The 27,196-nt window shown below is 62.2% G+C and overlaps 6 protein-coding genes across 10 annotated transcripts in view; 3 read left to right on the forward strand and 3 right to left on the reverse strand.

Moving 5' to 3' along the window:
• Window positions 1–1,219: 1,219 nt before the first annotated feature.
• On the reverse strand, window positions 1,220–4,088 carry LOC133627341 (fibrinogen-like protein 1-like protein). Its single transcript, XM_062012107.1, has 3 exons — window positions 3,982–4,088; window positions 3,124–3,249; window positions 1,220–1,946 (listed from the first exon to the last, which is right to left on the reverse strand). The coding sequence occupies exons 1-3, from the start codon at window positions 4,034–4,036 to the stop codon at window positions 1,312–1,314; spliced, it is 816 nt and encodes a 271-aa protein (XP_061868091.1). The 5' UTR covers window positions 4,037–4,088; the 3' UTR covers window positions 1,220–1,311.
• A 1,626-nt stretch (window positions 4,089–5,714) lies between these two features.
• LOC133627339 (fibrinogen-like protein 1-like protein) lies at window positions 5,715–9,092 on the forward strand. Its single transcript, XM_062012104.1, has 4 exons — window positions 5,715–5,825; window positions 6,117–6,260; window positions 7,686–7,748; window positions 8,030–9,092. The coding sequence occupies exons 1-4, from the start codon at window positions 5,822–5,824 to the stop codon at window positions 8,656–8,658; spliced, it is 840 nt and encodes a 279-aa protein (XP_061868088.1). The 5' UTR covers window positions 5,715–5,821; the 3' UTR covers window positions 8,659–9,092.
• Window positions 9,093–9,200: 108 nt separating this feature from the next.
• On the forward strand, window positions 9,201–11,935 carry VPS37D (VPS37D subunit of ESCRT-I). Of its 2 annotated transcripts, none has more exons than XM_062012503.1 (4): window positions 9,201–9,258; window positions 10,573–10,744; window positions 11,117–11,199; window positions 11,359–11,935. In XM_062012503.1, exons 1-4 carry the CDS (start codon window positions 9,238–9,240, stop codon window positions 11,824–11,826), a joined length of 744 nt encoding a protein of 247 aa, XP_061868487.1. In that variant the 5' UTR covers window positions 9,201–9,237; the 3' UTR covers window positions 11,827–11,935. The 2 variants fall into 2 exon arrangements, with proteins under 2 accessions (XP_061868487.1, XP_061868486.1); XM_062012502.1 differs by lacking the exon at window positions 9,201–9,258 and adding an exon at window positions 9,557–9,727.
• A 2,180-nt stretch (window positions 11,936–14,115) lies between these two features.
• Window positions 14,116–16,524, reverse strand: DNAJC30 (DnaJ heat shock protein family (Hsp40) member C30). Of its 3 annotated transcripts, none has more exons than XM_062012114.1 (2): window positions 15,422–16,524; window positions 14,116–14,828 (listed from the first exon to the last, which is right to left on the reverse strand). In XM_062012114.1, exon 1 carries the CDS (start codon window positions 16,491–16,493, stop codon window positions 15,879–15,881), a length of 615 nt encoding a protein of 204 aa, XP_061868098.1. In that variant the 5' UTR covers window positions 16,494–16,524; the 3' UTR covers window positions 14,116–14,828; window positions 15,422–15,878. The 3 variants fall into 3 exon arrangements, with proteins under 3 accessions (XP_061868098.1, XP_061868099.1, XP_061868097.1); XM_062012115.1 differs by lacking the exon at window positions 14,116–14,828 and adding an exon at window positions 14,836–15,134; XM_062012113.1 differs by lacking the exon at window positions 14,116–14,828 and adding an exon at window positions 15,141–15,217.
• Window positions 16,525–16,531: 7 nt separating this feature from the next.
• Window positions 16,532–20,580, forward strand: BUD23 (BUD23 rRNA methyltransferase and ribosome maturation factor). Its single transcript, XM_062012112.1, has 12 exons — window positions 16,532–16,612; window positions 16,702–16,739; window positions 17,101–17,196; window positions 17,656–17,738; window positions 17,827–17,923; window positions 18,210–18,306; window positions 18,518–18,568; window positions 18,663–18,748; window positions 18,935–18,980; window positions 19,262–19,320; window positions 20,153–20,242; window positions 20,377–20,580. The coding sequence occupies exons 1-12, from the start codon at window positions 16,565–16,567 to the stop codon at window positions 20,429–20,431; spliced, it is 846 nt and encodes a 281-aa protein (XP_061868096.1). The 5' UTR covers window positions 16,532–16,564; the 3' UTR covers window positions 20,432–20,580.
• A 1,743-nt stretch (window positions 20,581–22,323) lies between these two features.
• STX1A (syntaxin 1A) overlaps window positions 22,324–27,196 on the reverse strand; it is a 37,067-nt gene continuing 32,194 nt past the window's right edge. Inside the window, exons 7-10 of one of the 2 annotated variants that reach the window (XM_062012110.1) lie at window positions 26,183–26,256; window positions 25,757–25,894; window positions 24,059–24,169; window positions 22,324–23,527 (exon numbers count right to left, since the gene is read on the reverse strand). In XM_062012110.1, coding sequence (XP_061868094.1) covers window positions 23,450–23,527; window positions 24,059–24,169; window positions 25,757–25,894; window positions 26,183–26,256 — 401 coding nt within the window. In that variant the 3' untranslated portion in view covers window positions 22,324–23,449. Of the gene's footprint in view, window positions 23,528–24,058; window positions 24,256–25,756; window positions 25,895–26,182; window positions 26,257–27,196 lie in introns of those variants that run through there. The other variant, XM_062012111.1, reaches the window with a different exon arrangement.

The following is a 27,196-nucleotide window of genomic DNA, read 5'->3' on the forward strand; positions in this document are numbered from 1 at the left end:
GGGAGCCCGGGCTGTGGGTGAGCCCTGGGTGGTGTCTGGGTGCTGGGCACAGGGCAGTGATGTGTCACCAGCCCAGGCTGCAGCTGCCCCTCATCCCTGCCAGGGTGCATCGCTGACTGGGGGGAAAGCTGCTGCTTGCCAGGAGCTCGCAGCCCTTTTCTGCCAAGCCTCTCCCCTCCAGGTAAGCTGCAGATCCAAGCTGGAGTGCAAACCCCTCCTTGTTTTCCCTGTCTGTACCGGATCCATCACACAGCAGATCCACAGCCACACTCCCCCTCTGCAGCAGAGCAGGGTGGGACTCACTCACCCACATCTCTCATGATGCCCAACTGCTTCCTCCACGCTCCAGCCTGAGGTGGTTTCTCCCCTCTCCCAGCACAGGGCACCCACCCAGCCACGGACAGGGATAAACCACGAGCCATTGTTCTTGCAAGGTGCTGGGCTTTGCTTGGCTCAGCTCAGCCCTACGGCCCCAGCTCGGTGCACAGCGGCTGCAACAAGCCATTGGAAGCAAGGTTGAGTTCAGAGCCCTGGGAACCAAACCACAGACAGAAATAGGTGTGACAGCTCTGCTCAGCTGTGTGCAGCTGCAGCAAAGGGAGAAGAGCTCGTGTTACAGGCTGGTGCCGGGCAGGGAGAGTTGGTGCCAGGCCTTTTGCTGGGGAACATTGAAATATTTCACCAACAAAACCCCCAAATCAGCACCAACCGTGCAGCAGCTCAGCCTGGCAGCAGAACCAGCTCCACAGCTGACCTGGCCCAGCAATGCCTGAGAGCACCATCTTGAAGCCAGCAGCCACGGCGCCAGCCCCGGGGAGGTGAGTTCTGCACGTCCCAGGGACGTCTCTCACCCCTTGGGCAGATGTGTCTCCTTGCCCAGGGGAAGCTCTCTTGTCCCCCGGGCCCAGCACAGCCCGGGCAGCGCGATCCCCACCCCACGTGCAGGGCTGTGGCAGCAGGCAGACACGAGGCAGAGGGGCCTGGCTCCAGGGTTTATTGCAGCTGATTCCCCAGCACGGGGAGCGGAGCTGGGGCGCGTTTGGGGCACGGGGAGGGAGCAGAGCCCGAGCGAAGCAGGGGTACACCGACGGCCCGGGGAGGGGAACCGGCGCTGCCTCCCCTCCCCTGGCGCAGCCGCCTCCAGCCCGTGCCCGCGTCCCAGGGCCAGCCCGCGCCGGGGCGCTGGGCAGAGCCACCCGCCTGCCGGGGGCTGCGGAACGTGGCTCCCGGGCGCCGGAGCCGCCGCGCTGGGGCCGGGGCCGGTGCGGGAGCTGCGGGCGGAGCGGCGGCGCTGGCGCGGGAGCGGCCCCGTCAGCACACGTCCGTGGGCTTGACCAGGATGAGGGACGAGGAGCAGTCGCCGTTGTCGCAGAAGCCCGGCCAGAGGATGTTCTTCCTGGCGTTGAGCAGCACGTTGTGGCACCGGTCGTACCACCAGCCGCCGTAGCTGTTGGCGCAGTTCCCGCCGTACTGGTCCTGGTCCTTGTCGTTGGTGCTGAACTTCATGTTGTCGTGGATGCCGCCCTTCTTGGGGTGGTACAGGGTCAGGTAATCCTCCCCGTCGCCAGAGAAGCGGCCCAGCCTCAGCGGGTACCCGCTGGCCTCGCTCTCCACCCTGAAGATGTCGTACTCGGCGTGGTGCGTGGCGTTGGCTTTGTCCCGCACCACGAAGCGAACCTTGTAGGTGCCCTGCTGAGTCAGCAGGTGCAGGTACTCGGTGCCCAGCCAGTAGTCGCTCTGCACGTTCCCGAAGCCGTACTTGTAGGTGGTCCAGGACTGCTTCCACGAGAGCTCGGTGTCGCGGGAGTTCCTCTGCACCACGGTCCAGCCCCTGCCCGCCGTGTCCATGTCGCACCAGACGACGCGCGGCGGGGAGCGAGCGGGCTGGATGACGTACACGCCGCTGGGGCTGCCCTTGCGCAGGCGGCTGCAGTCCGCGGGGAACGCTGTGCGGACGGAGCGCGCTCAGCTCGGGCTGCCGCGGCACGGCGAGCTCCTGCAGCACCGCGAGGGCGAGGGGCGGGAGGGGGTGGGGGCGTCTGAGGTCTGGAGTGGCTGAGCCACAGGGTGAGCAGAGGGTGCTGAGACAGTGGCTCCGGCAGGAACCACGGGCTCTGCTCCCCGTGAGCTCCTCTGTTTCGTGGCTCTGGTAAGAACCGTAGCCATAGGGCTCCTCGTTCATTTGGAGCTTTCTCGGGCGTCTGGTCGAGAAAAGTGGGTGGAAAAACCTTCCAGATGCCAGTGATGACCTGCAGGTGTCTGTGGCCCCCTCACAGGGCCCTTGATAAGCTTCCACAAGAAGCCTCACAGGATTTCAGCATCCCAGCATGGTGGGGGCTGGAAGGGCCCTGCAGAGCTGCTCCAGCCCCAGCCCCTGCTCAAGCAGGTTCCCCTCCCTCAGGGGGCACAGGAACGTGTCCAGGTGGGTTTGGGAACCTCCCTCCCAACCACAACAAGCTGAGGGTCTTGCAAAGCTCAGAAATGTCCAAAATGTTCCCCTGCATCATGACATTGCAAGAGAAGGTGAAGCCCTGGCTTCATCTCACGGGGATCTCTGCCCCCAGCTTGTTGCAGTTTCTCTGTTAGAAGGGCTGATCTGTCAGGGCTTAGCTGCTGAAATGATTTGCATTCTAATTTGTTTTCCTTGCTTTGTGTCTGCTGAGGGACAATTTGCTGTGGGTGGTTCTGAGTCAGCCCATGAAGTTGCTGGCACTTGGGTCTCACAGGGAGTGTGACCCTCCCTTGCAGGGGGAAAGGGAACAGCCCCCATCCAACTAGAGCTGAGGGAAAACAGAGATTGCTGGAACCCTCCTAGAACCGAATTGTAAAGACACAAGCACCACAGAGTAATCCTGCCAAGGTGAGGTATTTGGACAGAAACCCCGTGGTTTCATCCTGGAGCCAACCCAGGGGGTGAGGATGGGGTGGCAGCTCTTGGGCTGCTTGCCCTACAAGCCACATCCCAGGGGCTGGGGGTGTGTGTGAGGAGTTCTTTGATTGTGCATCAGCCTGGCTGCATTTTTAGCCTTTCTAGCACTTTAGACCTGCTAAGGAGAAATGAAGGAGGATTGCTGCTCTGCAGCTTGGTGCCCAGGCAGTGCCCCCCAGCTCCTGCACACTCACCACTCCGGGGGCTGGCGGTGGGTGCTGCTGGGCCAGCGCTGCTGCAGGCGAGGAGCAAGGCCATGGCCAGCACTGTGGGCAGCAGGACAAGGTCCCCACGCAGCAAACTTCTCCCAGCCTGGAGCCCTGGGGAGAAAAGGGTCCCACACCATTAGGATCCCCGGGCAGCCCCCTCTGCCCCTGCACACATCTGGTGGGGTGCAGGAGGTTCCTGTGGTGATGGAAGCTGCAGCTTCAGAGCAGGCTCTGTCCCCAGGGGTGAGGCAAGGTGAGAAGAGCCTTTGTCACCCTCCTGATCAGCCTCTTCCCTGGCACTAGACAACAACCTGCAGATCTGTTCTTGGCACCTACAGCCCAAGAGTGGAGGACAATGACACAGCTGGATCTGGGAACAGCACTTTGCTGTGGGGGTGGATCACAGAAACGCTTCTTTTCTGGAGTAATCATGCTTAAGCCTTTTATGTGAACCACTCCAGCCCAACAGCAGCTCAAGGGAAACCAGATCCCAAGGACAGGTCCTATTGCACAGACACCAGCTCCCAAGCAGACAGGACACAGTGACTCAGACCCAAACCCTCTGCACTGGCCTCAGCACACCCCTGTATCCTGCACTAGCTCAGTTACTGGGGCAGATGCCATCATGCCCAGGTAACTCTCTCTGTGCTGACCATGTGCCACGTCTATCAGTCAGGAAGGGAAAGGACCAAGTGAAATCCAGGTCTCCAGAGTGCATCCAGGCAAGACCATGGCTGCTGTCCTGCTAATCCTCACCTTGTGCCCTTGTATACTCACCCTAGTCAGGCCTCATCTGAGCCCAGCACCACACATGAACCGTGTGCCCCTGGGCAGAGAACTCACCCATCACCACGGCACAGCTGAGCAGGAGGCAGGAATCCCCTGGTGACCCTCCCATGCCCAGCTTCCCACTGGGACTTTATAGACCCTGCACACTCCCACTCGAGTTATTTGTAGAGGCACAAGAAGGCACTTGCAGGTTGCAACTTGAGCTGTGTTCAGATCCCATGACAGCACAGCTCCAGCCCCTGAGGGGAGGGAGGCATGTCCAGCACAAAATAACCCCTTCCATGAGGAGGGGTTTTGGTTATTGACTCTCCTGACTGCACAAACACTCCATGTGAATTGCCCACTTGGAGCAAGTTCTGGAGAGCCACGACCCAGCTGATGTGGAGAGACCCAGCTCCTTAAGAACATACACACAGAAACTAGGGGAGGAGGAGAGATTAGGTCTCCTGTGTGCCCAGTCCCAAAGGTGACCTTGGAAAGATGAGGGCAGGTTCTCAAGACACATGCCTGCTTGCTACCTCTCCACTGGCAGGTTTCAGGGTGAGCTAAGTCCCAGCAGTGCCCAGCAGCCAGAAGCCTCTATACACAACGTCCCCTGCACCCCAGTCTGCCTGCTCTGAGTAGGGGGCAAAGGCTCCAGGCAACAAACACATGCCTGTGGGTCCCTTTGCCACTCTCCATCCCAGTTCCTCTCTTGGGACTGGTGACACCTTTGAGAACTGCCCCTTGCCCCAGAAATGTCAACCAGGGGTTTTACTCTACAGCAGCAGAATGCTCTCAGGACAGGCTGCTTGGGAGGATTGGTTGTTCTTCATGCCAGAAGGTGCAGGCAGCTCCATTACTCTGTCAAGCCAATTTTAAGGGGTTACTGATGCAGCCCTTCTGCTTTCTGCTCTCCCTTCACCTTCCTGGCTGGGGTGCAGAAATAACCAGATCTGTGCCACAACTGTGGGTCTTTCAGTGTCAAACGTTTACTGAGCAGGAGCTGGGTTCCAGGCCCCAGCTGAGGCTTCAGTGAAATGCAAGTGAACAACCCCTGACAAAAGCCCAGCCTGCTCCTCCACAGGCTCTGGATGCTCCTGACTCAGAGTGCTGAGGGTATCAGCCCCTGGGAAAAGGACAATCTGGCATTTTGTGTAAGAAGCCCAAGGTGTGAGCACTCCAGGGAGCAGAGAGGGGCTTGAAGTGAGACCATTTGACATCAGCATCACGTCAGGATGCCCAAAGCTGCCTTGTGACTGCTGCGAGGGCCATGGTGCCCGGGGAGAGCACGGCGCGTGTTGCACAAGGGGCAGCGAGGTGCTGGCAGGGCAGCACCCAGCGGGCACCTGGAGTGGCACTTGCTGAAGCTGGGTGCACAGTTTGCCAGGAACACTGGAGCACCTCTTCCCTGAAGGGTCTCATGGGGTCCCCAGGGGCTGCTGGGCTCGGTGCCTGCTCTGGAGAGAGACTGACTGACGTCTGAGGTTTGATTTGCACCCAGGAGGGGGAATGTCACCTGGGTATCTACCCTGGAGCTCAAATGAGTAGAGGTGCCCAGAGGATGCTGTTCCCTGGGGAAATCCTGCCAGGGCAAGAGGCCAAGTAGGCACTGGAAATGGTAGTTGTTTTAAAGCATTCACTTGTTGGCACTGAATTATTTGCTTTTCCCCTGAAGAAAGCTCTTCAGGTCTGTGGGACACGGGCTGCCTTCCCTGAGGACACATCACTTCACGGTGGAAAGCAAATAAGCTATAAGCCACCGGTCCTGTTGCCAACCAGAGGACAAGTGCTTGTGGTTTGAGTCTTGTGCCTCCACCCCCTCACCTGCTGAGCTTTATAACTTTCAGGCTGGACATCCTGACAGGCCAAAACTGTTGGGCTTCCCACTCAGCAGGGTCCCTGCAGAGACACCATGGGTGAGTGTGGGATGGGATGGGAGGGAACTGGGAGTCTCAGGGCATCCCAGCAGTTTGCCTTCTGCAGGGGTCCCTGCAGGGTTTTCACACCTCTCTACCAACAGCAGGTGCCAGTGCTAATGGCTCCTGCCAACACATGTGTGGCAGCTCATCTAAACGAGTGAATTTGGGGCTTAGAGCTCCAAGAAGGACACTAAAGCTCTGCAAGGCAAGGAGCCAAATGGGATTCAGGGCTCTTTAATGGAAGAGTTATGGTCTCTTTCTTCTTTTTCCAATCTCTTCCCGTTTCAGATACCCAGCACCATTGTCTCCTGCTCTTCACTTGCCTGCTGACCCTGGCAGCATCACTTCCTACCTTGGATATAAGAAACCTGTATCTCCTCAATGGCACCCTGGATGATGTTATAAATGCTCCCCCAGAGTCCTCCCAGCCTGGTAAGTACCTCACCACGTCAGGGAGAGGCAAACAGGGTCCCCTTCAGTCAGATCCAACACAGACCTCCTCAGCAGCCCCATCACACCCCTGTAACATGGAGGAAGGACTAGATACTGCTCTATGCCAGGGAAATGTAGGCTGTCTTACCAGAACAAGAATCATCTCAGAGTACCCCTGTGCTTGCTGCCTGTCTCTTCTGCCTGGCATGAAGTTCTGTTCATAAGTGAGTTGGATAGAGTGAAGCTCAGAGATAACAGAGCCCCAGGAGAAGGGACAGGTTCAGTCTCATTGGCTGTGTGACCAAACCATGGGCTCTTCCTTGGAGAATCAGTATTAAAGATGTTGAGGCACTCACAGTGTGTTTTCAGAACACAGAGAACAGCAGCCACCTCTGGAAACCACAAGGTCAGCAGAGAACTGAACTCAAGAGAGGAGTGAATACAAAGAGGAACTAAGTTAATAGCAAGAGGCTGAGCAGTGGCACTGACACAGAGCAATCAGCCAGGTGATGGCAGAGTAACCCTCAAACAAGGTGTGATGGAGCAGGGGGCCTCTAAGAAACCCTCCCAGGATAAAAGGGGGGGCTGTGGGTGGGACATGTAACCAGGGAGCTTTGAGACACATCGAGAGAGTCAAAAGGAAAGGGATCAAAAACCTGTGAGACAGACTGTGTGAGGGAAGGCGAGGAACTGAATGGCTTAGCCCCAGAATCAGGAGCCATGGGGGAGGAAGTGATAGTGTTGCAGTCTGGCTGCAGGAAGATGTGTGCTCTGGGTGTCACAAGAGAATTGCAAGGCTGGGACAGGAAAGCACCATCTGAGAATGAAAGCAGGGAGCAGCTAGTGAAGGGTGTCAGGGAGCAGTGGCTTCAGGATCAGGCATCGGTTTCAGAGGAGGGACAGGGATGGCTTTTGTGGTTCCATGAGCCTGTGATTCATCCCTGTTTTACAGATATGCAGAAGATGTCCTTACAAAGAATTGCACTAATTTCACTCTAAACCTTCCAGCAATTCCCTTCAACCTCCTCCTGACCCAGCTGAGCAGAGCCTTTCTCCCAGCTCCTGACACCTGCACCAGCTTTCCTGTGTCTGCTCTCACGCTTCTTCCCCCCAATCCCTCATCTTCCTGAGTCCCTTCCTAACTACTTCTGCTGCACTTTAACAAGCATCTTTCCAGTGTTGCCACCAGCACTGGGGACCTTTCCCCACACACAGTGTGCCCAGATCCTTCTGGATCCTCCCCACCAAGGAAGCGTCTGCCCCGTTCCCCGTCCCTTCCCCTGAACTACCAGCTGGCTGGGACCTGATATGGAAAAGTCCCTTTGGAATTAGGAGCAGCAGCAGAAAGCCAGGGCTGTCACCTGGAGAAGATCATGCTCTCCCAAGAGACAGCTCTCAGTGCTCTTGTCTCTGTTCTCCACTCAGATGACGACGGCACACACGTGCGGCAGGTCAGGGACATCGGCCCCCACGCGCCGGCAGCTCACGGTGAGTCTCCTCTCCAGGGTTCCTCACTGCTGGGCTCACGAAGAGCTCTCAGTGCCTCAGCCCAGGTGCTACAGGAGCTCTGGCTCCTCCCAGGAGAACTGTTCATTTCTGACAGGCTGGAGAGGTGCCACAGCTCATCCCTTTGGGGGGGGGGGGTGGGTTAGTGGTGGGCTTGGCAGGGTGAAGGGAGGGCTGGGACTCCATCACCTCAAAGCTCTTTTTCCAGTCCAAACCATTCCACAACCCTCTGGTTGAAGAACACTCTCTGTTTGGTGCCCCAGGCTGGCCCAAGGACTGCAGCGAGATGCCGGCCGGCAGCCGCAGCGGCGTCTACATCATCCAGCCCAAGGGGCTGCACCAGCTCGTGGTGTTCTGCGAGATGAACGTGACCCACGGCGGCTGGACCGTCATCCAGAGGAACCAGAAGGACACCCCGGTCACCTGGGCGGAGGCCTGGAGCACCTACAAGTACGGCTTCGGCAGCGTGCGCGGCGAGTACTGGCTGGGCACCGAGTACATCCATCAGATCGCCAAGCAGAAGGTCTACCAGGTGAGGTTCGTCATCCAGGACTCGGCGGGAGCCACCAGCTTCGCGGACTACAACCTGTTCAGCGTGGAGGACGAGGAACACGGGTACCGGCTGCGGCTGGGCGCCTACGCGGGCACGGCGGGCGACGCCATGACCTCGGACAACCCCAGCACCATGCACGACAACATGAAGTTCTCCACCAAGGACCGGGACCAAGACACCTACAGTAAGAACTGTGCCTACAGCTACGAGGGCGGCTGGTGGTACTCCGCCTGTTACTCGGTGCGGCTGAATTTCAAGGGGGGTCTGTCGTGGGGCAGCCTGTGCAAAGGGAACTGCCAGTCCTCCCTCGTCCTCATCAAACCAGCTCACTACTGCTAGTGCCTCTTCTCCCCTTTCCTGTCCACGCTGGACACTGCACAGGCTCTGCACGGGCAGAGAGCCTGAGCCTTGCCAAAGCAGGGAGAGGAGCCCAAGGGCAGGAGGGTGTTAGCGAAATGCCACTTCCCAGTTCCCCTCTCTGAGTGCAGGCTGCCTCTGTGCTCAGCTCTTTCCCCACTCTGCTTGCCAATGATTCCTTGTTATCGTGTTCATAATCAAGAATAAAAAACCCAGGTCGCTCTGTGGGGTTTGTGGGTTCCTCGTGTGCCCTCCCTGGGGCAGGAGGACACAGCCCTGGAGTGACTCTTCATCAGTTTCCCAGCTGCCTCCAGAGCTCACAACAAGCAAAACCGCTACATGCCACCAATTCCCATGTGCTCTGTGCCCCTCTCTGCAGTGCCTGGCAAAGCAGCCCAATAAATTTGCTTCCTTGAGCTCGTTCTCCATTAATGAAAGTCTGTTCTGTATCTCTGATGTGCTCCCACTGAGACCCAAGAAATCCCAGGGCAGGTGCCAGAGTCTTGGGGCTTGTGGAGGGAGAAAACCGTGAGTGGGTCTCACAGGAATGGATGTGAGAAAATGAGATCTGGTCAGACTGAGGTAAAGGGCCTGTGGTGTGCACAGGAGGGCTCAGAAGGGACCGGGGACTCGGCGCGGGATGCGGTGCAGGATGCGGTGCGGGATGCTCCCAGCGGGATGCTCCCAGCAGGATGCGGTGCGGGATGCGGTGCGGGATGCTCCCCGTGGACTGCGGTGCGGGCCGCTCCCAGCTGCATCGCCGCTCCCCGCCGCCGGGCCCGGCTCGGTGCAGCACCGGAGCGCATCGCGCGTGGCCGCGACTCCTTTAAGCCCGGGGCGGGGGCGGCGAGCGCGGGGCGGGGCGAGCGCGGCTCCCGGCGGCGGACGGGGCTGCTCCCGGTGCCCGGTGCTCGCTGTGCCCCGGCTCATGTCCCGGCCTCCGGTGCCGCCGGGCTCCCCGCGCCTTTTTGGGGCGCTCAGCACCTCGCAGCTTCGGGCCCTGCTGCAGGACGAGTCCCGGCTGCAGCGAGCCGCCCGCCTCAGCAGGAAGGTACGGCCGGGGCTGGGGCCGGGGCTGGGGCCGGGGCCGGGGCTGGGGGATTGGGGGGCCAGGGGAGGGTCGTTCCTGGGGCGCGGGACGCAGCCACCCGCAGCCCCGCCGTGTCGCCCCCCTCCCCGCGCCGGGCATCGCCCGCCGGTCCCCGGCATCGCTGCTCCGTGGTACCCGCAGTCCCAGCCGCCGGGCCCGGGGGGCTCTGGAGCAGCAGCAAACCCACCGCGCGGGGAAACCCCAGCTCGGGCCGGTGGCAGCCCCAGGGCTGCCGGTGCTGCCGAGGGACGTGGCAGCCATCGCCTGCCGAGCAGCCTCGGGCCACCCAAACCCGGGGGATGCCCCGGCCGTGTCCCCCGCGCCCGGCTCCGTGGGATGAGCCCCGGCTGTTCCTGCGGTTCCTGGTGCGGGAGCAGCAGCGGGTTATTCTGCAACCTCCCAGCCCCATCTCAGCATCTTTTGCCCTGCTCCTCTCAAAGCACAGCCTGGCACCGTGCTCTGCTCCCCCTCTGCGTGCTGGGAGGTGTGTGCAGCAGGACAGGGGGTGAGGGTGGGCATCCCTCTGACGTCCTGGTTACCTAATGAGTCTTTTCCTCCACGGAGGGGGGCTGAGGGGCAGCTGGGAGCTTGTTTGTCACATCCAGGGTAAGCTGCCCATGCACAGCCCAGTTCAGCCATTGCATTCACCCCAGGGGACATCCCTGTTCCAGACTGGAGACAGTACAGGAGGAGAGGGTCTGCCCTGGACACAGACCCCTTGACTCCTTCCCATCAGGCTGCCAGCTCTGCCTGGGTCTGCCCATTGCTCCCAGTACCCACAGTCCCCCCCATTCCCACTCCCACAGTTCCAGAGCCTGCAGCTGGAGCGGGAGATGTGTTTGGCTTCAAACTGCAGCCTGGCCAGGGGGAACCTGTCCCTGCGCCCGCGCCTGGAGGACGGGAAGGCTGCCCTGGCCATCAAGTACCAGGAGCTGCGGGAGCTCCGGGAGGCCTGTTGGGACAAGCAGCAGCGCCTGGGTGAGTGGGACACAGCCACTGGCATGAGGCAGAGCCTGGCACGGCCAGAGCAAGGGCCTGGGTGGGCTCAGCATCCTTCAACCCGCTCCTCCAGCCTGGAGAGGAGGAGGCTGAGTGACAGGAGGCTGCCGTGAGGTGAGGGTTGGTCTCTTCTTCCCAGTAATAAGTGGGCTTTTCCACCCAAAATGACTGTGTGGTTCAGTGAGGAGCAGTGGAGGTGCCTGGGACACAGCCAGCCCTCAGCTGAGCCCGAGGCCTCAGTGTGCAGGTGGCTCTGGAGATTTGGTTGAGGGTGTTTCAGTTCAGGGAGGAGTGGGGTCTGGGGTCTGGGGTCTGGGGGAGGTTTGTCAGCCCTCTCCCTTCCTGGCACAGAGACGTACCAGGAGCAGTGGAGCCCACAGAATGTCCTGGGCCAGCTCCAAGCCAAACTCGATGCTGCTGAGGCAGAGTCAGAGGTGAGTCAGGCTGTTGTCCTTTCCTCTCCCGAGCCCTGGGCTCCTCTCCCTGCCCTGCTGTGTGCCATGCTCCGGCTCTGAGTGGTGCTCAGCCATCTGGGGTCTCTCTGGGGTCCCACAGCTCTCCTGGCTTCACGCTGTCCCCTGCCCGTCCCACAGGCACAGATAGAGCGGTTCCTGGCCCAGGACCTGCCCCTTGACTCCTTCCTGGAGGCCTTTTGCCAGAGCCGCACGCGCTCCCACGTCTGCCAGACGCAGATGAAGAAGCTGCAGGAGCTGCTGCAGAAGGCCCAGCTGGGCAGGGACCCCCCAGCGCCCCCGGGCTGCCCAGCGAGCCCAGCACGGGCCCGCCTCGCCCCGCTGGGCGCTGCCGCCGCCCCCAAAGCCTTCGATCTCTCCTACGGCCTCGTGCCGGCCTTCCTCATCCCCTCCGAGGCCGTCGTGCCCTTCGCCGTGCCGGCTGCGCCCCCCAGACACCACCTCCCGGCCCTGGAGCACCAACCGGCGTGTCCTGGCTCCGAAATGCCCAGCCCAGGCTCTCCCCGGCGCCCCAAGGGGCGCAGCCCCCAGCCCTGCCGCAGGCTCCAGCGCCCGCGGCACCAGCAGCAGGAGCCTCCGCACCGGTAACGGCAGCGACCGGCTGGGGGGCACCGGCAGGGGTGGGCGCAGGTCCCCGGTGCCTCCTGGGCAGGAGGAGGGCTGGGTGCTCACAGGAGGAGGGTGCTGTGGTGGGGCAGCGGGTGCCGAGCTTGGGGAGCTGCTGGGGGGGAGGTCTCTGCACCCACAGCGAGAGGGACAGAGGTGGGAGCGGGGGCGGGTGTGTGTAGGGTTGGGAGTGGGCTCAGGTGGGTGAGAGGGAGCAGGGAGGAGGCTCTGGGAGCACTGGGTGCCACGTGCTTTCCAAATAAAGGCTCCTTTCTGTGCTGTTACCCCCGGCTCTGGCTGTGAACAGGGGTGGGACAGGCGGGAGGAAGCCGTTGTGGAGGGGAACACTTGCCAGGTTTGGAGGTGACTGTCAGTCAAGGAGGGTCCTGCAGCCTGGGGAGCCCCCAGGCATTGTACCTGCACTGGGCTCAGCCCATAAACACCCTGGGGAAGGTGAGAGCCCCAGCAAGGGGGGCAGAGAGCCCAGAGAGCCTGTGTTTCCTTCCCAGACAGGTCCCAGGAACCACCTCCCAGCAGTCTGTCCCTGCACGTGGTGAAGACTCTGGCAGCCAGAGCTGCCTCAAGCCAGCCACCCGAAAACCAGCCTGGGGCCAGCTCAGCCCCTCTGCCAGCTGGTGAGCAGCCAAGCCCAGGAGGGACAGGCAGGGAGCTGGCCCTGTCAGCTGTGGCCTCCCCACACAGGCACGGCAGCCCCCAGCCCAGGAGGGACAGACACCTGGGAGGGAAGGGGTGTGCAGCCTCCAGGAGACCCCTGGACACAGAGGGGGATGCAAAGCCCCTGGCCCACGTGGCAGGCACTGCACAGAGCTGCTCACAGGGGAAAATCTGTTAACAGTTAACTCTATTAACAGAGGAATTGCCAGAGGGGATGGGAGCTGCCAACCCTGACCAGACACAACCACCATGGGCACAAGCAGCAGCAGGACTGGGGTGCAGAGCTCTGCCCACAGATCCCAGGGTAGATGAGGGCTGGGGCTGTGCCAAGGACTGTCCTTCACCCCTCTCATGCCAGGACAGTCCCTCTTGAGGCAGGGGGGCATGGACACCCCCCAGTGCTGCCCAGAACCCTGCTCTCCCAGCCTGCAGCTCCTTGTCTCTCTCCCTCATACTCCCCTCCCAGCCCAGCACAGCTAACACCTGCCAGGACCCAGGTTTAACTTTGCTTCTCAGAGAGCAGCTCAGCTTCTGCAGATGGAGGAAAGAGGCCTCAGTGAGGCAGCGAGCCCCTGTGCCCACAGGTGCAGCAGAGGTGAGCAGCTCAGCACCTCCAGCCTCTGCTGTCAGGCTCCACCTGGGCTTGACTCACTTTGCCTGGAGCTTTTCATTGTTCTACTTAGTTTGTGACAGCATCTAAATACTCAAGTAACCATTAACTACTTAGTTTTAGTTTTGCTTGCCTCCTGCAGTGCCATGGTGTGATGCCTGTTTGTAATTCCAGGCTGAGAATGTGGGGTGAAGGTGCAGATGGAGCTGGACAGGCCTGGAGGTGTGGGCACAGGGTGAGAGCTGAGACCCCCATCAGCAGCTCACCCTTAGGCAGTTCCTCTCAGTGACAGAGCTGGCATAAGAGAGCAAAGAGCCATCATCCAGCAGGTCCAGGGTGCATCACTCAGTACAAAGGCAGGCATGCTGTAGTGCTCCAAGCAGTCAGCCCTGGCCCAGGACTCTGCTCACCTGGTTAAAGGGAAGCTGCAAGAAATCCAGTTGCTCCTGGCACCTCTCCAACAGAACAAGGAAGGACAGGCAAGAACCTGAGGACAGTATTGACACAAGACCAAAGGGTAGAATCCTGGTGTGCAGGGAGCTGGCAGCCACTCTGTGCATTTGGAGCAGCTCCAGGCACTCTGTGCCCAAGCTCCTGGAGCACAGGAGCGTTCAGGCCTGACCAGGGCAAAGCAAATATGGTACCACCCCAACAGAGACAGAGCTGCTGGCCCAAAGCATCCCTGTGCACCCTGCATGCCATGCTGCCCTTCCTCTGAGCAACACCCAACACCCCCTGCTGCACACTGCAGGGAGCACAGAGCACAGTCCCCACCACACTGACCTCCATCCTGCTCACTCCCCACTGACTGCAGGCACAGGGCCCCCCCTTCCCAACACAGCCTCACAAACAGACACCCCCTCCCCACGCTCTTCCTCACCCTGCTGCAGTCACTGTGTGACACCAGCCTGGCCCCTACTCTCCCAGCAAGCACAAGGACTATTTACCACCCAAGCTAACGAGAAAGATGTGGCATTTGTCATCAGTTCATGGCTGGATATCTTTAATGTTGAAGATACACCAGGGAGACCTGAGGAAGAACCAGCAACATGAGGTGCCCAGAGCACACACTGAAAGGCACAGGGACCAGCTCACTCTGGGTGCCAGCAGAGAAACGTTTCCTTGTGTTTAAGTGGAACTTCTTGTGTTCCAGCTTGTGCCCATTAATCCTCATCTCATTGCAGGACACTGCAGAAGGAAAGTGTCACCACATCCTCCTGACACCCACCCTTTAGGTAATTACAAGTGTTAATGAAGTCCCTCCTCAGTCTCCTCCAGGCTGAGCAGCCCCAGGGCTGCAGCCTTTCCTCCTCACACATGTTGTAGCCCCCTCAGCATCTGGGCAGCTCTGCACTGGCCTCTCTGCAGCACTTCCCTGTCTCTCTGGAGCTGGGGAGCCCAGAACTGGACACAGGACTCCAGATGAGGCCTCAGCAGGGCAGAGCAGAACCTCCCTCACCCTGCTGCCCACACTCTTCCTCGTGCCCCCCAGGATGCCATTGACTTCTTGCCCATGAGGGCACACTGCTGCTCATGCTTAGTCTGTTCTCTGCCAGGAGTCCCCAGTCCCTCTGCAGATGTAGCAATGCAGATGAGGTCTTTGGCACACTTTAAGAGTTCAATACCACGAAGCTTCCCTCACTCCATGAAGCAGCAGCACAGCACAGGTGAAACCCTCACTCCAGGAGAGCCAGCAGCTCTGAAAGACACAGTCTTTAGTTCTTAAAACACTTCTTAAATGTGCAAATGATGCTCAGATACATGTAAAACAGAAGCAATGCCACTGGGTGCTCAGAAGTGTTCCACCGCCAGGCACCAAGGCCTGCGTGGGATGGTCTTGTGCAAAGTTCCTGGCAAGCCCTAGACAGGAGAGGCTGCTCTGAACACACAAGTGCTTTGGGCAGCAGCTCCAGACAACCTCTCACGCTGCCCAGCACGTGAGCTGCCACAGGCCCGGCCTCCATTCTTCCAGGCTGATGAAGCCAAGACTCCTGTGAGACAAACCCTGCACAGGGACAGACCAATGATGCAGCTGGAGACCAACATTCTCAAACAACCCCCAGGATGTAGCAACACCACGTGGCAGGTCTGGAATTAACAGAAATTCACAGAGAACTGTAACTCAGCAGCAGAGAGAAGGCTCTCAACAAACACACACAGCACATCAACGCTGCTGACAGCCCTTTAATCTCTGCTGTGGCTTAGAACAGGCACATGGCTAAGGTCAAACAGCAGCCCCAAGGGAGGGGACACAGCACAGGCCACAGAGCAGAGTCCAGGAGCTGCATTTACCTGTCGGGCACTGTGTGCATTGGCAGAGGGGGGCACGTGGCAGCCCGTGGAGCCCCTGCATCATGACCACAAGGTCACGCTGGCAGCAGGGGCACCCTGCAGCCCGGGCAGCTGAGCCCACGGGTGGTATCCACCGGGCACACGCTGTCTGCAGGAGGCACTCGCAGAGGTCACGTCACCAGGCGGGTTCTGTGCCCGCCAGCTGCGCTTTGTGCCCGAGGCTGGGCTGGCAGCGGGCTCGGGCCGCAGCCCCTGGCACAGAGCTCGCACGCTGTGTCTGAAGGTGACACCGGCAGCAGGGACACGTCTCAACCCGAGGAGCAGAGCCCAAGCGTGGTGCCTGAAGGTCGCAGAGGGGAAACGCGGCAGCGTGCGCCCCGCACTCGGTACCTGCGTGCGCAGGGGACACCCCCGGGCCGCAGCCGCCCCGTCCCGCCGCAGCCGCCCCGTCCCGCCGTCACTTGACGCTGTAGATAAGGGCGAACCCCAGGAAGATGAGGAGCAGGCCGGAGACGTCGGCCAAGCGCTGCAGGTGCCCCTGCGCCGCCGCCTCCTCCCGCCGCAGCCGCAGCTCCTCCCGCCGCGCCCGCAGCGCCCGCTCCCGCTCCAGCTGCTCCCCGTAGTGCGTCCGGTAGAAGGCGTCGAAGTCGAAGGGCGGCCCGGCGGCTCCGGGCCGGGCGGCGGGGGCGGCCCGCGGCGGCGGCGGGGACGCGGCGGCGGCGGGCGGGCGGCCCGAGGGCTGCGGGGCGTCGCGGAGCTCCTCGGGGCTCAGCAGACCCCGGTCGTACTTGCGGCGGAGCGCGGCGCTGCCCAGCACCCGGTAGGCCTCGCTGACGGCGGCGAAGCGTGCGGCGGCGGCGGCGCTGCCGGCGTTGCGGTCGGGGTGGTAACGGAACGACTGCTCGTAATACGCCGTCTTGATCTGCGCCGCCGTCGCCGTGGCCGGCACCCCCAGCAGCTCGTACAGGTCGCGGCGCACACGCGGAGCTCCGCCGCCCGTCTGGCCGCGGCGGCACGGTAGCAGCAGCGGGAGCGGCGGGCGCCGGAGCCGGCCGAGCGCCGCGGGCTCCATCGCGCCCCGGCGCCGCCTCAGCGCCCGCCCGCCGCCATGTCCGGCGCGGCCCGTGACGTCAGCGCGGCAGCATGGCGGGCAGCGGCCGCCGGCCCGAGCACCGCGGCCCGCCCGAGCTGGTGAGCGCGGAGGGGCGGAACGGCGGCGCCCGGGAGCCAGCCCGCGCCGCGCTCCGCCGCTCACCGCCCGCGCCTCTCTCCCCCTGCAGTTCTACGATGAGGCCGAGGCGAGGAAGTACACGCAGAAGTACGGCCGGGGGGGATCGGCTGCGGGACCGCGCGGGCGGGCAGGGACGGACGCGACGGGGAGGCTCGTCAGGCGGCCGGGGGGCGGGAGGGGGTCTGGCGAGAGGCCGGGGGGAGCACCCCGCCGTGGGGCTGCTGCGGAGGGGCCCTGGCTGGGCCGCGGGAGCCTGAGGCCCGTGGTGAGGGGATGGGGGAGGCTGGAGGGTGATGGTCCTGGCACGAGGTGGGAGCATGAGGGTGAGGGTCCCGTGGTGAGCGTGGGGGTGCCATGGTGAGGGGGAGGGTGCCGTGGTGAGGGTGAGGGTGCCGTGGTGAGGGTGCTATTGTGAGGCGGGTTCCCATGCCCTGGCCATGCCCTGCAGCTCCCGGGTGGTGGAGATCCAGTCGCAGATGTCGGAGCGAGCTGTGGAGCTGCTGGGACTGCCCGAGGACCGGCCCTGCCTCCTCCTGGATGTGGGGTGAGTGGAGCCCTGTCTCCTCCTGGATGTGGGATGAGTGGGGCCCTGTCTCCTCCTGGATGTGGGGTGAGTGGAGCCCTGCCTCCTCCTGGATGTGGGGTGAGTGGAGCCCTGCCTCCTCCTGGATGTGGGGTGAGTGGAGCCCTGTCTCCTCCTGGATGTGGGGTGAGTGGAGCCCTGTCTCCTCTTGGATGTGGGGTGAGTGGAGCCCTGCCTCCTCCTGGATGTGGGGTGAGTGGGGCCCTGTCTCCTCCTGGATGTGGGGTGAGTGGGGCCCTGCCCTGTGCTGTGGCTCACGGCACAGCCGGGGCTTTGGCCGCGGTGCCACTGGGGCCAGACGGGTGCCTGGGGATGGGGATCATCCAGGCCTCCCAGCACCAGCATCTCTGATATGGGCTGCAGCTGGCTGGTGTGGCCAAGACCCACGATCCATGTGCTTTTGCCCCTTCCTCCCTCCAGCTGTGGCTCTGGGCTGAGTGGGGATTACATCTCTGATGAGGGGCACTACTGGATTGGCATGGACATCAGCTCTGCCATGCTGGGTGAGCCGGCCCTGCCCCCCTGCCCTCACCTCTGAGGGGGTCCCCAAAGGGGTGAGCTGGTTACCTGACACATGCTGCTGCTTTGCAGACGTGGCTGTGGAGAGGGAGGTGGAAGGAGACCTTCTCCTTGCAGATGTGGGTCACGGCATTCCCTTCAGGCCGGGCATGTTTGACGGCTGCATCAGGTGAGTTTGTGTACACAGGTGGGCTCTTGACACTGCACATAAGTGCCCAGCCTGGGCACACATGGCCCACGTATGGTTCCTAACAGATGAGCCTGGCTGTCCTTAGCAGCTGCTGAGCCTCCAGAGGGGTTTGTGTTAACTGCAAAACTGGAGGCAAAGCCACATGGAGAGAATGAAATCATTCCCCTGAAGCTGCACACAGTGCTGAAGTGAGCTCAGAGGGAAGGGGAGGCTCTGTGCAAGGATTGCTGCCTCAGTGTCCTGGGGGGATCTTGTTGTCTTGCAGTATTTCCGCTGTGCAGTGGCTTTGCAATGCTGATAAGAAATCCCACAGCCCCCCAAAGCGCCTGTATCGCTTCTTCTCAACCCTTTACACTGCTTTGGTAAGTGTTGTGCTGTCCCAGCCAGGCCTCTGCCTGCTCTGCATCCTTCCTGGTGCAGGGCACTGAGAGAAGTGCTTAATTTGGTACGTTAAGTGAGTGTTGCTGTGAAACACAGGGCTGGCTGGAGCACCCATCTCCCACCTCCTGCCCTCTCTGCAGGGGCTGCTGCTTGCACTGACACACATTTGTCACTGACTTTTCTCTGCCACAGGCACGAGGATCCAGAGCTGTCCTGCAGCTGTACCCTGAGAACTCAGAACAGGTACCTCTAGGGCAGGGGTAGGGGCAGCACCAGGCAGAGAAGTCCTGTGCTCTTTGGGGTTCTGAATGCATTGTGTTTCTGCTTCTTTTCCCAGCTGGAGCTCATCACAGCCCAAGCCATGAGAGCTGGTTTTACTGGAGGGATGGTGGTAGATTACCCCAACAGCGCCAAAGCCAAGAAGTGAGTGCTGGGGCTGTGTGTGCCTGGGTTCAGCAGGGACTGGTTTTATTCCAAGCTGTTCTGTCTCCCATGACACAGTCCTGGACAGAGGTTACCTCTTGTTTATATGAGAGTCAAATCTGTCTTGCTTGGGACTGGGACTGGCATGCTGAATCCCAGCTCCATGCTCCTTGTTCTTCTTTGCAGGTTCTTCCTGTGTCTCTTTGTTGGGACATCTGGCCCGTTGCCAAAGGTGAGGAGCTCTGTGAGCAGAGGAGTTGCCTTCCTGGCTGCTGGGTGGTGTGGAAGGGCTGTGGGTGAGCGTGGGAGCCAGGCAGCTCTGTCTGTGCCAGTGTCACTTGGTTGCTGTCAGTCTCACCAAGCTCTCCCCAGGATCTGGTTTCTGGAAGCACAGTTTGCTCCTGCTCCATTCTCTCCCCTTGCAGAGGCCTGGGTGCCTCTCAGTGTAGGTGGGGTGGCTGTTGGCTTTGTCTGCTCCAGGGGAGAGCAAAACTTCCCCATTTTGCTTTTCAGGGCCTTGGTACTGAGGGTGCTGATGAAGAGCTACACCAGGCAAAGTTCACCAATGAGAGGTATCGTGTCAGGGGAAGCTGCAAGTTCTCCCCAAGCAAGGGAAGGGGGAAGTCTAATGGTTGGGTTTTGCTAACTGAGGAGCAGGAGGCCTCTTGGCACAGAGAACAGAAGGGGTTAGTTTGGAGGGCTTTGCTGTGGCATCTTGGGGCTGCTGGTGGTGCTTTTCCAGAAGCTGCAGCTGGCCTTTCAGGTTGAGTTGCCCTTTGTGTCTGGCACTTGTCTCTCCAGCTTGGTGCTCTGCAGTGGTGATGGGGGCAGTTCACAGTGCTGGTGTTTTCTGTTGGGGGCACAGGCTGCTGGGCCTGAAGCCTGCTCTTGCCTTTCTTCTGCTGTCACATTGCTTAGCTCTGCTTAGCTGTGGCTTGGAGGGGGTTTCTCCAGCTGGCCAAGTCTCCTCCCATGGTAGTGGTGCAGGGAGGAGCCCCTCTTGCAGCCAGTGGGAGAGACAGACAACAAAACCCAGAGGGAAGTCGTCGTGGCTGCCAGGAGCTCGTGGCTGCCATGTTTTCCTGCCTCTTACACCGCCCTTCTCTGCTCACTTAGTCCAGGGGGTACTTGGGCTTGGAGGGCAACTTACTGAGAAGCCTGCTGGGAATAGGCAAGGGGAAGGTGGTTGTGCTTGATCCCCAAGGTCCCCAAGCTGCTGTGTGTCAGGTCTGGCGCAGGGGAGGGCTGGGCTGCCGCAGCCCCTGGAAGCTGCCTCCTCCCCAGTGCAGGGGAGCTGCTTTGCTGAGGCAGAGGGCAGGCCCTGTTCTGGGTGGCAATTCTCCAGAGCAGAGCAGTGTGCCCCTGCCCCTGGGCTCCTCTCCAGCTGCCGTCTGTGTGCTGCAGGACACGGTTCAGAAACACCAAGGGCAAGTCCGTGAAGAAAAGCCGGGACTGGATCCTGGAGAAGAAGGAGCGGAGACGGCGACAGGGCAAGTGAGTTCTCTGGGTCCTGCCTCAGCTGGGGCTGCCTGTGCTGCTCTGTCACCCCTTCAGAGTCCAGCCACGAGCCTGTGCTGCTCAGCCCCTGCCAGGCCCTGTGCTCAGCTGCTCTCTGCTTGTCTCCCCAGGGAGGTGCGGGCGGACACCAAGTACACGGGCCGCAAGCGCCGCCCTCGCTTCTGAAGGGCTCTGCAGCTGCTGGAGTGGAAGATGGTGTGTTGGTGCCTCCTGGGGATGGCACAGACGGGCACCCCGGGCCTGGGACTTGCTGGGACGTGTCATTGTGACTCTTGAAGGTATAAACTGGCTGCCCAACAGCCAACTGCAAAGCTTCCAGTTCTATTTTCCTGGTGGAGTGGCAGACGGTGCTCTGCCCACTTGGTGTCTGCAGTGCCATTGCTCGTCTCTTCCTGAGCCTGCAGCGAGCCATCTGGAGCTCCAGGTGAGCCAGAGCCTTCCTTCCAGCCTCCTCACTAAACAGTCAGCCACTCACAAGTGTGGCTGCTGTGTGTCCTGCCTCGGTGCAGGGGAGTGCTGAGGTGGGAGTGCAGCACCCTGCCAGCCTCCCCTCTGCCCCTCAGCACAGGAGGGAAGAGTGTGGCCCACGAGGGCGAATCCTCCTCCTGGCAGAAGTGGGATCCCTGTGGCAACTGCTCCCGTGGGCACCTGGCCTCAGGCCCAGCCCCTGTGCGTCAGGGCTGCTGGGGCTGCCTGCCCTTGCTGCCCACCACCTCCTCCCTGCCCCTCAGACACACAGGTGCCAGCCACAGCTTTACAGTTACAAATGTTTATTCTACATAAAAATTCCACAAAATGGGAAGCTGTTTTTGCACCCAAAGCTTTGGGAGGAGAAGGGGAGGCTAGCAGGGAGGGAAAGGGTGAAGGAGAGAAGAGGCAACATACAGTGTCATCCAGCCCAGTGAGACAGAGCAAGCCAGGGTCAAGATCCACATAGAAAACAAGGACACTTAGCTCACAGTACAGCAACAGTACAACTCCACGGGGGGAGGGGGGCTGGGAAAGCCTTCAAGTACATTGATTACAAAAACAAACCCCAAGCCCACTCCCCAGTTGGAGTGCAGCTGTGTGTGCCCCACGCTGCTCCTGCAGCACTGCAGGGCCCCCTCTGCCCGGGGGAACCCCAGAGGGCAGGAGCCTGGGGGGGCTGGGGGGGGCTGGAAAGAAAAAGTGAAAGGTCTCCCCAAAGCACAACCACGCAGTCGGTGATTTGGTCTGTACATGCAACGAGGGGCGGGGCCAAAGGAACCCAGCGGGGCTTCCCGGAGCACAGGGGGGGAATTATTGCACCAGAACACCCTGCCCTGGCAGCCAGGCTGGGGGCAGCAACCCCCCTGCCACCCCCACCGCTGCCCACAGCACCCCAGTGCCAGCGGCACCGGCCAGGGGCTGCCAGCCCTGCTGCTACCGCCAGCGAAGGAGCGAGTGCCACCGTCTGGCCCCTTGTCCCCTCCCAGTGCTGTTCTCGGCCCCGCAGCACTCGTGTCCTGGCAGCTTGTGCCACAAAAGCTGCTGCTTGGAAGAAAAGCCCGGAGCTGCCTGGGGCAGTGGGCACTGCTGGGGGCAGTGGGCACTGCTGGGGGCTTGGCCCAGCCTGGAGCAGCCCCGCCAGCAGCGTTATTGCTTCCCAGAGGAGGGGCCCTGCGCTCGCTGTGGCGGCAGCAGCTGAGGCAGAGCTCGGGCATCGCCTCCAGCTCCCTTCCCTGGGCCTCAGACAGCCCCCAGAGCCTGAGCCCGGAGCTGGGCTGCAGGCAGCGGGGCTTTGGGCTGAGCAGGACGGGCACTGGGCTGGACACGCTTCCTGACCACGAGCAGGGGCTGTGGTGGGGCTGGGGGACGGCTGAGCCTGGGCTGCAGCTGGGGAAGCCAGCACCCACGGCCCTTCCTCCTGCACAGCCAGGGTGGGACCGCCCTGCCCTGCCACTGCAGCACCTGCGTGGGGCTGTGAGCCGGGGCCCAGGTGCCCACCCTGCTCTGGACTCCTCTGTGGTGCTTTGGCATGTGCAAGGGCTGGCTGGAGCCCTGGAGTCTCCAGAGGAATGCTGAGGGCAGTGGGAACACGGGGCCAGCAGGCTCAGGCCAACCCACAGGGGCTGCACCCCTGCAGGGGGCACGGCAGGGGCACGAGGCAGCACGGTGCTCCTGCAGCACTCACCAAGCACCAGCGCTGCTGGGCAGCCCAGGGGGAGCAGGCAGAAGGGCATGGGGCCAGGAGGAGGTGGCAGGGACACAGGCAGGTGCCAGGAGGAGGTGGCAGGGGCACAGACAGGTGCCAGGGGCAGCTGGGCACTGCCCTGCTGAGGGGGTGGCACAGAGGAGGAAGGCTGCTGCTGCTCCTCGCTCACAGGGAGGTGGATGCAACAAGGGCTGCTCCTGGGACCATGAGAGGAGTAGGCCCAGCTGCCTCCAGTCCCCACACAAGCCCTGAGCCCCAACAGCCAAAGCTCAGGCCTGGGAGCAGCAGGAGCCAGGGCCATCGTGTGCCAGGGCTGAGAACAGAACCCTGAGGCCTTGGTGCAGGGCGAGTGGCCAGTGAAACACGCTGGTATTGCAGTACCTGTGCTGCACCAGGGTCTGCTGTGGCCCATCCCCACGCCCCAGCAGCAGCTCCTCAGCCCACATGGCTCTGCCTGGCACCCACCTCCATCAGCAGCACATCCAGCCCCTGGCACCCCCCTCAGAGCAGGGGCTTGCCCGGGGAGGCAGAGCCAGGGATGGAGCCCCATGGGCAGGGCAGAGGCGGCCCTGGGGAAGGGCCCCGGGAGCAAAGGGGTTCACAAGCACAGACAGGGCCGAGAGACACGAGAGCTGTGGCTGGAGGTGCTGGGGAAGCTGGGGGAGGGTGGCTGGGCACTGTGCTCCCCAGGCCCCCCAGCACCCTTCAGCAGTCCCTCCCCGGCCCAGCGCAGGGTGAGCAGCAGCACCCGAGGGCAACCCAGCGCAGCCCTGGCAGCCAGCCGAGGCCGGAGCAGCGATGAGAGCTCGGGTTCCCCCTCCCAGGGTCCCCCTGGCACCCGTCACAGCCCCCTGGCAGCCTGCCTGTGCCCGGGGCCGGCGCTCCCTCCACGCAGACGCACCACACACAGCCATGTCACAAACAACCATGCATCACGAACTGAAACGCTGCGGGGCTGCGGCGCCCGGCCCGAGGCTCCTCCCCCACGCTCAGTCCCGGCAGCGGCCTCAGCCGAAGATGCCGCCGAAGGTGGAGGCAATGACGATGCCCAGGATCACGCAGCAGATGATGATCATGATCTTCTTCTGCTCAGGGGGCAGAGAGAGGGGAGAGGGGCCCATCAGTGTGGGGGGGACGGGACTGTGAGCTGCCCAATTCCTGTCGGCCCTTGAGCAGCTCCTTGGGAGCCAGAGGGGCTTTTGGTAACCCTGGGGCAGGGGTGGGCACCCCCTGCTCCTCCTTCAGCCCTGGGCTGGCAGAGGTGAGCTGGGGGGCTGTGTGTCCCGGAGCTGATCCAGGCCCAGGCGTGGCGCTGGGGCCAGGCAGCTGCCCCAGTGCCCAAGGAGCCTTTCTTATCCTTTTTACTTTTGGCAAGGGATGTGGCTGAGGATCCCACAGGATCCACCCTGCCCCCCCTTCCTCCCCCCAGGCAGCCCCCCTGCCCCACAGCGCTCACACAGCCAGTGCCAGGAGCTCTGCCCCAGCCCTCGCCGCACACATCCAGCCCTGGCAGCCCCACGGTGCTGAGCCACGGCGCCCACTGCTCTGTGCGGGCACACAGGGGCGGCAGCAGCGTGGGGCTGGGCAGGACAGGCCCTGGCAGTGCCGGGACTCACCCTCCTGGCTTTGCTCTGGTACTTCACCGCCTTCTTGGTGTCAGACACGGCGCGTTCCACGTAGTCCACCGAGTGCTCCACGTTGTACTCGATGCGGTCGATCATCTCGCCCTGCAGAGCGGGGACAGAGCCCAGGTGCCCGCACAGGCACCAGCTCCTTGGTGTGTGCCGCTCCCCGGCGCCCCGCGGCCGTCACCCTGCGGGGGACAGAGCGAGCGTCGGCCACTGGGGCAGCGGCTGCCCCGCGGCGCCCTGCGCAGCGACACGGGCCCACGGGCTCTGTGCCCGAGGGCCGGGAGCTCTGGGAGGGGCAGGGAGGCTCCCCAGGCCAGTGCTGGCCTGCTGGTCACCCTGTGTGATCTCTCAGGTGACACCAAAGCCACGACAAGGTCCACACGGGCAGCACGCCGCACGCTGCTGCAGCCAGAGGCGTGGGGGAGCGAGGGGTGCTCACAGAGCCATGCACGTGCAGCCGTGACCACCGTGGCACACTCGGAAGCCATGCACATGCAAGGGTGAGTCCTGTGGGCACGAGGGCATGGGCACAGCTCTTGTCCTGTCCAGCTCTTTCAACCCCCTCCTGGCTGCGCGGGGGAGCAGAGAGCTCGTGCAGCAACTGGAGCCAGACTCTGAGGGTTCGTGGGACCAGCAGGGCTGGCAGGGCTGGGCAGCTGGAAGCCCTGTGCCCTCCGGCGTGGCTCAGGCAGAACTGCGGCTGCAGAGCTGGAGGTGGTGGTCAGCAGCTCTAAAATGCTCATTCTCAATGCTGGAGAGCAGAGCGAGGAGCAGCCTTGCAGGGCTGGGAGCAACACCAGGCACTGACCCCCACCAAACCCCCCGCTGCTCCCTGCCCTGCCTAGAGCTGCTGTTTCTCCTTCCCTCTGGTGCCATGCCTGGGGCAGAGCAGGCAGCTGCCAGCACCCCCCTGCTCCTGCTGCCTCCCAGCCCAGGGGGCACTGCAGGGTGCTGGGTGTGCAGCCCTTGCAGCGGGGCAGGGAAGTGCCAACGCCTCACGTCTGTCCCCTAAGACACGGCCACGGTCTCCCACAGCACGCCCAGAGAGCAGCTCGGGCCGTGTGGCTGGGTGAGTGGCCAGAGCGAGTGGTCAGATGGAGAACGGGCCGAGAGACGGAGCCAGCGGGTGGGGATCAGTGGCACAGAGGCCGGCTGGAGGCCCGTGGGCAGGGCGGTGCCACGGGGCTGCCCTGGCCCACCCGGCCGCGTCTGGCGCCAGCAGCAGGCGGGAGCTGCAGCCATGCGGGGTGCAGCCATGCAGAGCAGCGCAGCGCATGCAGCACGGGGTGTGGGGGGCTTTACCTGCCACTGACGTCTCCTCAGGCCGCGGCAGCATGGCGGCAAAGAACGGGCGTGAGCAGGGACACGGCGGCGCCCGCCCGGTGCCACGGCCGGGCTGGCAGCGCCCCGGGGAGGAGGCGGCGACCTGCCTGCGTGGCAGCCCCCTGCTGCCCTCCTCAGAGCCCGGCGCCGACCCTCCCGCCCCGGGCACGCGCAAAGCCCCGTCTCTGGGCCGCAGGACGGGGGGCTCCGGCCCCGGGGGCTCAGCCTGGCCCCGGCGGCGGCTGTGTCAGCCCCTGATGTGGGTTCTCCCCTCAGCACCCGCCCCGGCAGGGCACCTCGGCACGGCCACCAGCCTCTGAGCTCCAGAGGAGCCAGGCCCCGGCTGCAGCAGCTCCCTACCTGGCTCTCCACCAGCATGGCCATGTCCATGAACATGTCGTGCAGCTCCCGGATGCTGTTCTCCAGTTTGATGATCTCGCTGTGTCTCGTCTCAATCTCATTCAGCGCTTGCTTGGTGATGTTTGAGTCCATGATGATCTGCCAGAACACAGGGTCACTGAGCGCTGTGCTCAGCTCCTCGGGTGCCAGGATGAGGGGCACTGAGAGAGGGAAGAGCAGGAGCCCTGGAGCACCCTCAGCCAGGCAGTTTGCAGCAGACACTCCACTGCTCGGGCAGCATCCTCGGGCCAGATCCAGCGCCCGGGTCCCACCTCCTGCACAGACCCTGCTCATCACTCCCGCCCCAAGGCCCCTGTGGCAGCGCATCCCCCGGCCAAGCCCTGGGGTGAGGGGTCAGGCTCAGCCTCAGCCCGTGCTGGTGCTTACCCCAGAGGAGAAGATGGCTGGGTTGCCGCTCTCCAGCATGTCCTCCAGCTCCTCGCTGGTGGTGGTCCTGCCAGCTGTAAGTGACACAACATGGGTGAGCCCCGAGACCCCAGACCCAGCCACAGGTCCCACAGCCCTACCACAGAGCTCCAGGGGCTCCATGGGAAGCAGTGGGGAGCAAAGCTTCTGGCCTCAGGAGCACGGGCACAGCTCGAGGGGCTGCATCCCCCAGCCCAGCTCTGTACCAGCTCTGCCACCTCTTTTTAAGAATGTCCAGGGTCAAGCCAGCCTGTGCCAGTGTCTGACAACCCTCTCACCCCCTCCTGGCTGCCCTATTCCCCATTGCAGAGCATGGGGCTGGTAAAAGCTTCAGCAAGGTGAAGGAGGAAAGCAAAGACATGGATTCCCAAGCAGGCAGCCACTGCAGGCTTGGCCTGAGGCCACAGCTGGGCAGGAAGAGCTTTAAGTGAGGCCTGGAGGCTGCATCTCGCCCACACCATCCACACAGCTCTTGCCAAATCCACATAAGCAGCCTGCAGGACCCCAGAGGACTCCCCAGAGCTGCACTGCTTTGGAAAGGCTGCCAGTGCTCCTCAACAGCAATCAAAGCAGATGAAAGTGTTTGCTGGAGACTCGGCTGGTCTGTTGCCCACATCATCACTGCCACAGACTGGGATGAGGAGACTGAGGCAGTGGAAGTGGCCTGCAAAGGGAGAGGGGCCTGGGGAAAAGCCCAGCCCTGAAACACCACTGGAAAGCCACAGCCCTGTAAACCTCAGCCCACGGCTCCAGCCTGGCCAGGGCCCTCTGAAGAGCCTTCATCACAACAACTAACACATCATAAAGACCAGTCCTAACAGCCTCCTCCTAGACCTCCACAGAAATCTCCTGTTCCCAGGCATCTGCAGCCCAAGGACATTCCCACAGGCAACCATCAGGGACCCCACACTGACACAGATCTCTCACCCTGTTATCCATCCATGCTGAGCTGGGAAAAGGAAGGAAAACATCCAC

Source organism: Colius striatus, chromosome 20 (assembly GCF_028858725.1).
Source record: "Colius striatus isolate bColStr4 chromosome 20, bColStr4.1.hap1, whole genome shotgun sequence".
In the NCBI taxonomy this organism is placed as follows: domain Eukaryota; kingdom Metazoa; phylum Chordata; class Aves; order Coliiformes; family Coliidae; genus Colius; species Colius striatus.

Excerpts from the sequence above, each read along its gene's own strand:
- LOC133627341 (XM_062012107.1), bottom strand. The coding sequence starts at position 4,036 with ATGGGAGGGTCACCAGGGGATTCCTGCCTCCTGCTCAGCTGTGCCGTG. Across the intron at positions 3,250-3,981 it reads CAGCTGTGCCGTGGTGATGG|GGCTCCAGGCTGGGAGAAGT; the intron begins GTGAGTTCTCTG and ends TTTTCTCCCCAG. Across the intron at positions 1,947-3,123 it reads CACCGCCAGCCCCCGGAGTG|CGTTCCCCGCGGACTGCAGC; the intron begins GTGAGTGTGCAG and ends CCGTCCGCACAG.
- LOC133627339 (XM_062012104.1), top strand. Across the intron at positions 6,261-7,685 it reads CCCAGAGTCCTCCCAGCCTG|ATGACGACGGCACACACGTG; the intron begins GTAAGTACCTCA and ends TTCTCCACTCAG. Across the intron at positions 7,749-8,029 it reads CCACGCGCCGGCAGCTCACG|GCTGGCCCAAGGACTGCAGC; the intron begins GTGAGTCTCCTC and ends TTGGTGCCCCAG.
- VPS37D (XM_062012502.1), top strand. The coding sequence starts at position 9,605 with ATGTCCCGGCCTCCGGTGCCGCCGGGCTCCCCGCGCCTTTTTGGGGCG. Across the intron at positions 9,728-10,572 it reads CCGCCCGCCTCAGCAGGAAG|TTCCAGAGCCTGCAGCTGGA; the intron begins GTACGGCCGGGG and ends CCACTCCCACAG. Across the intron at positions 11,200-11,358 it reads CTGCTGAGGCAGAGTCAGAG|GCACAGATAGAGCGGTTCCT; the intron begins GTGAGTCAGGCT and ends CCCGTCCCACAG.
- DNAJC30 (XM_062012114.1), bottom strand. The coding sequence starts at position 16,493 with ATGGAGCCCGCGGCGCTCGGCCGGCTCCGGCGCCCGCCGCTCCCGCTG.
- BUD23 (XM_062012112.1), top strand. The coding sequence starts at position 16,565 with ATGGCGGGCAGCGGCCGCCGGCCCGAGCACCGCGGCCCGCCCGAGCTG. Across the intron at positions 17,739-17,826 it reads CATCAGCTCTGCCATGCTGG|ACGTGGCTGTGGAGAGGGAG; the intron begins GTGAGCCGGCCC and ends GCTGCTTTGCAG. Across the intron at positions 18,569-18,662 it reads ACCCTGAGAACTCAGAACAG|CTGGAGCTCATCACAGCCCA; the intron begins GTACCTCTAGGG and ends TTCTTTTCCCAG.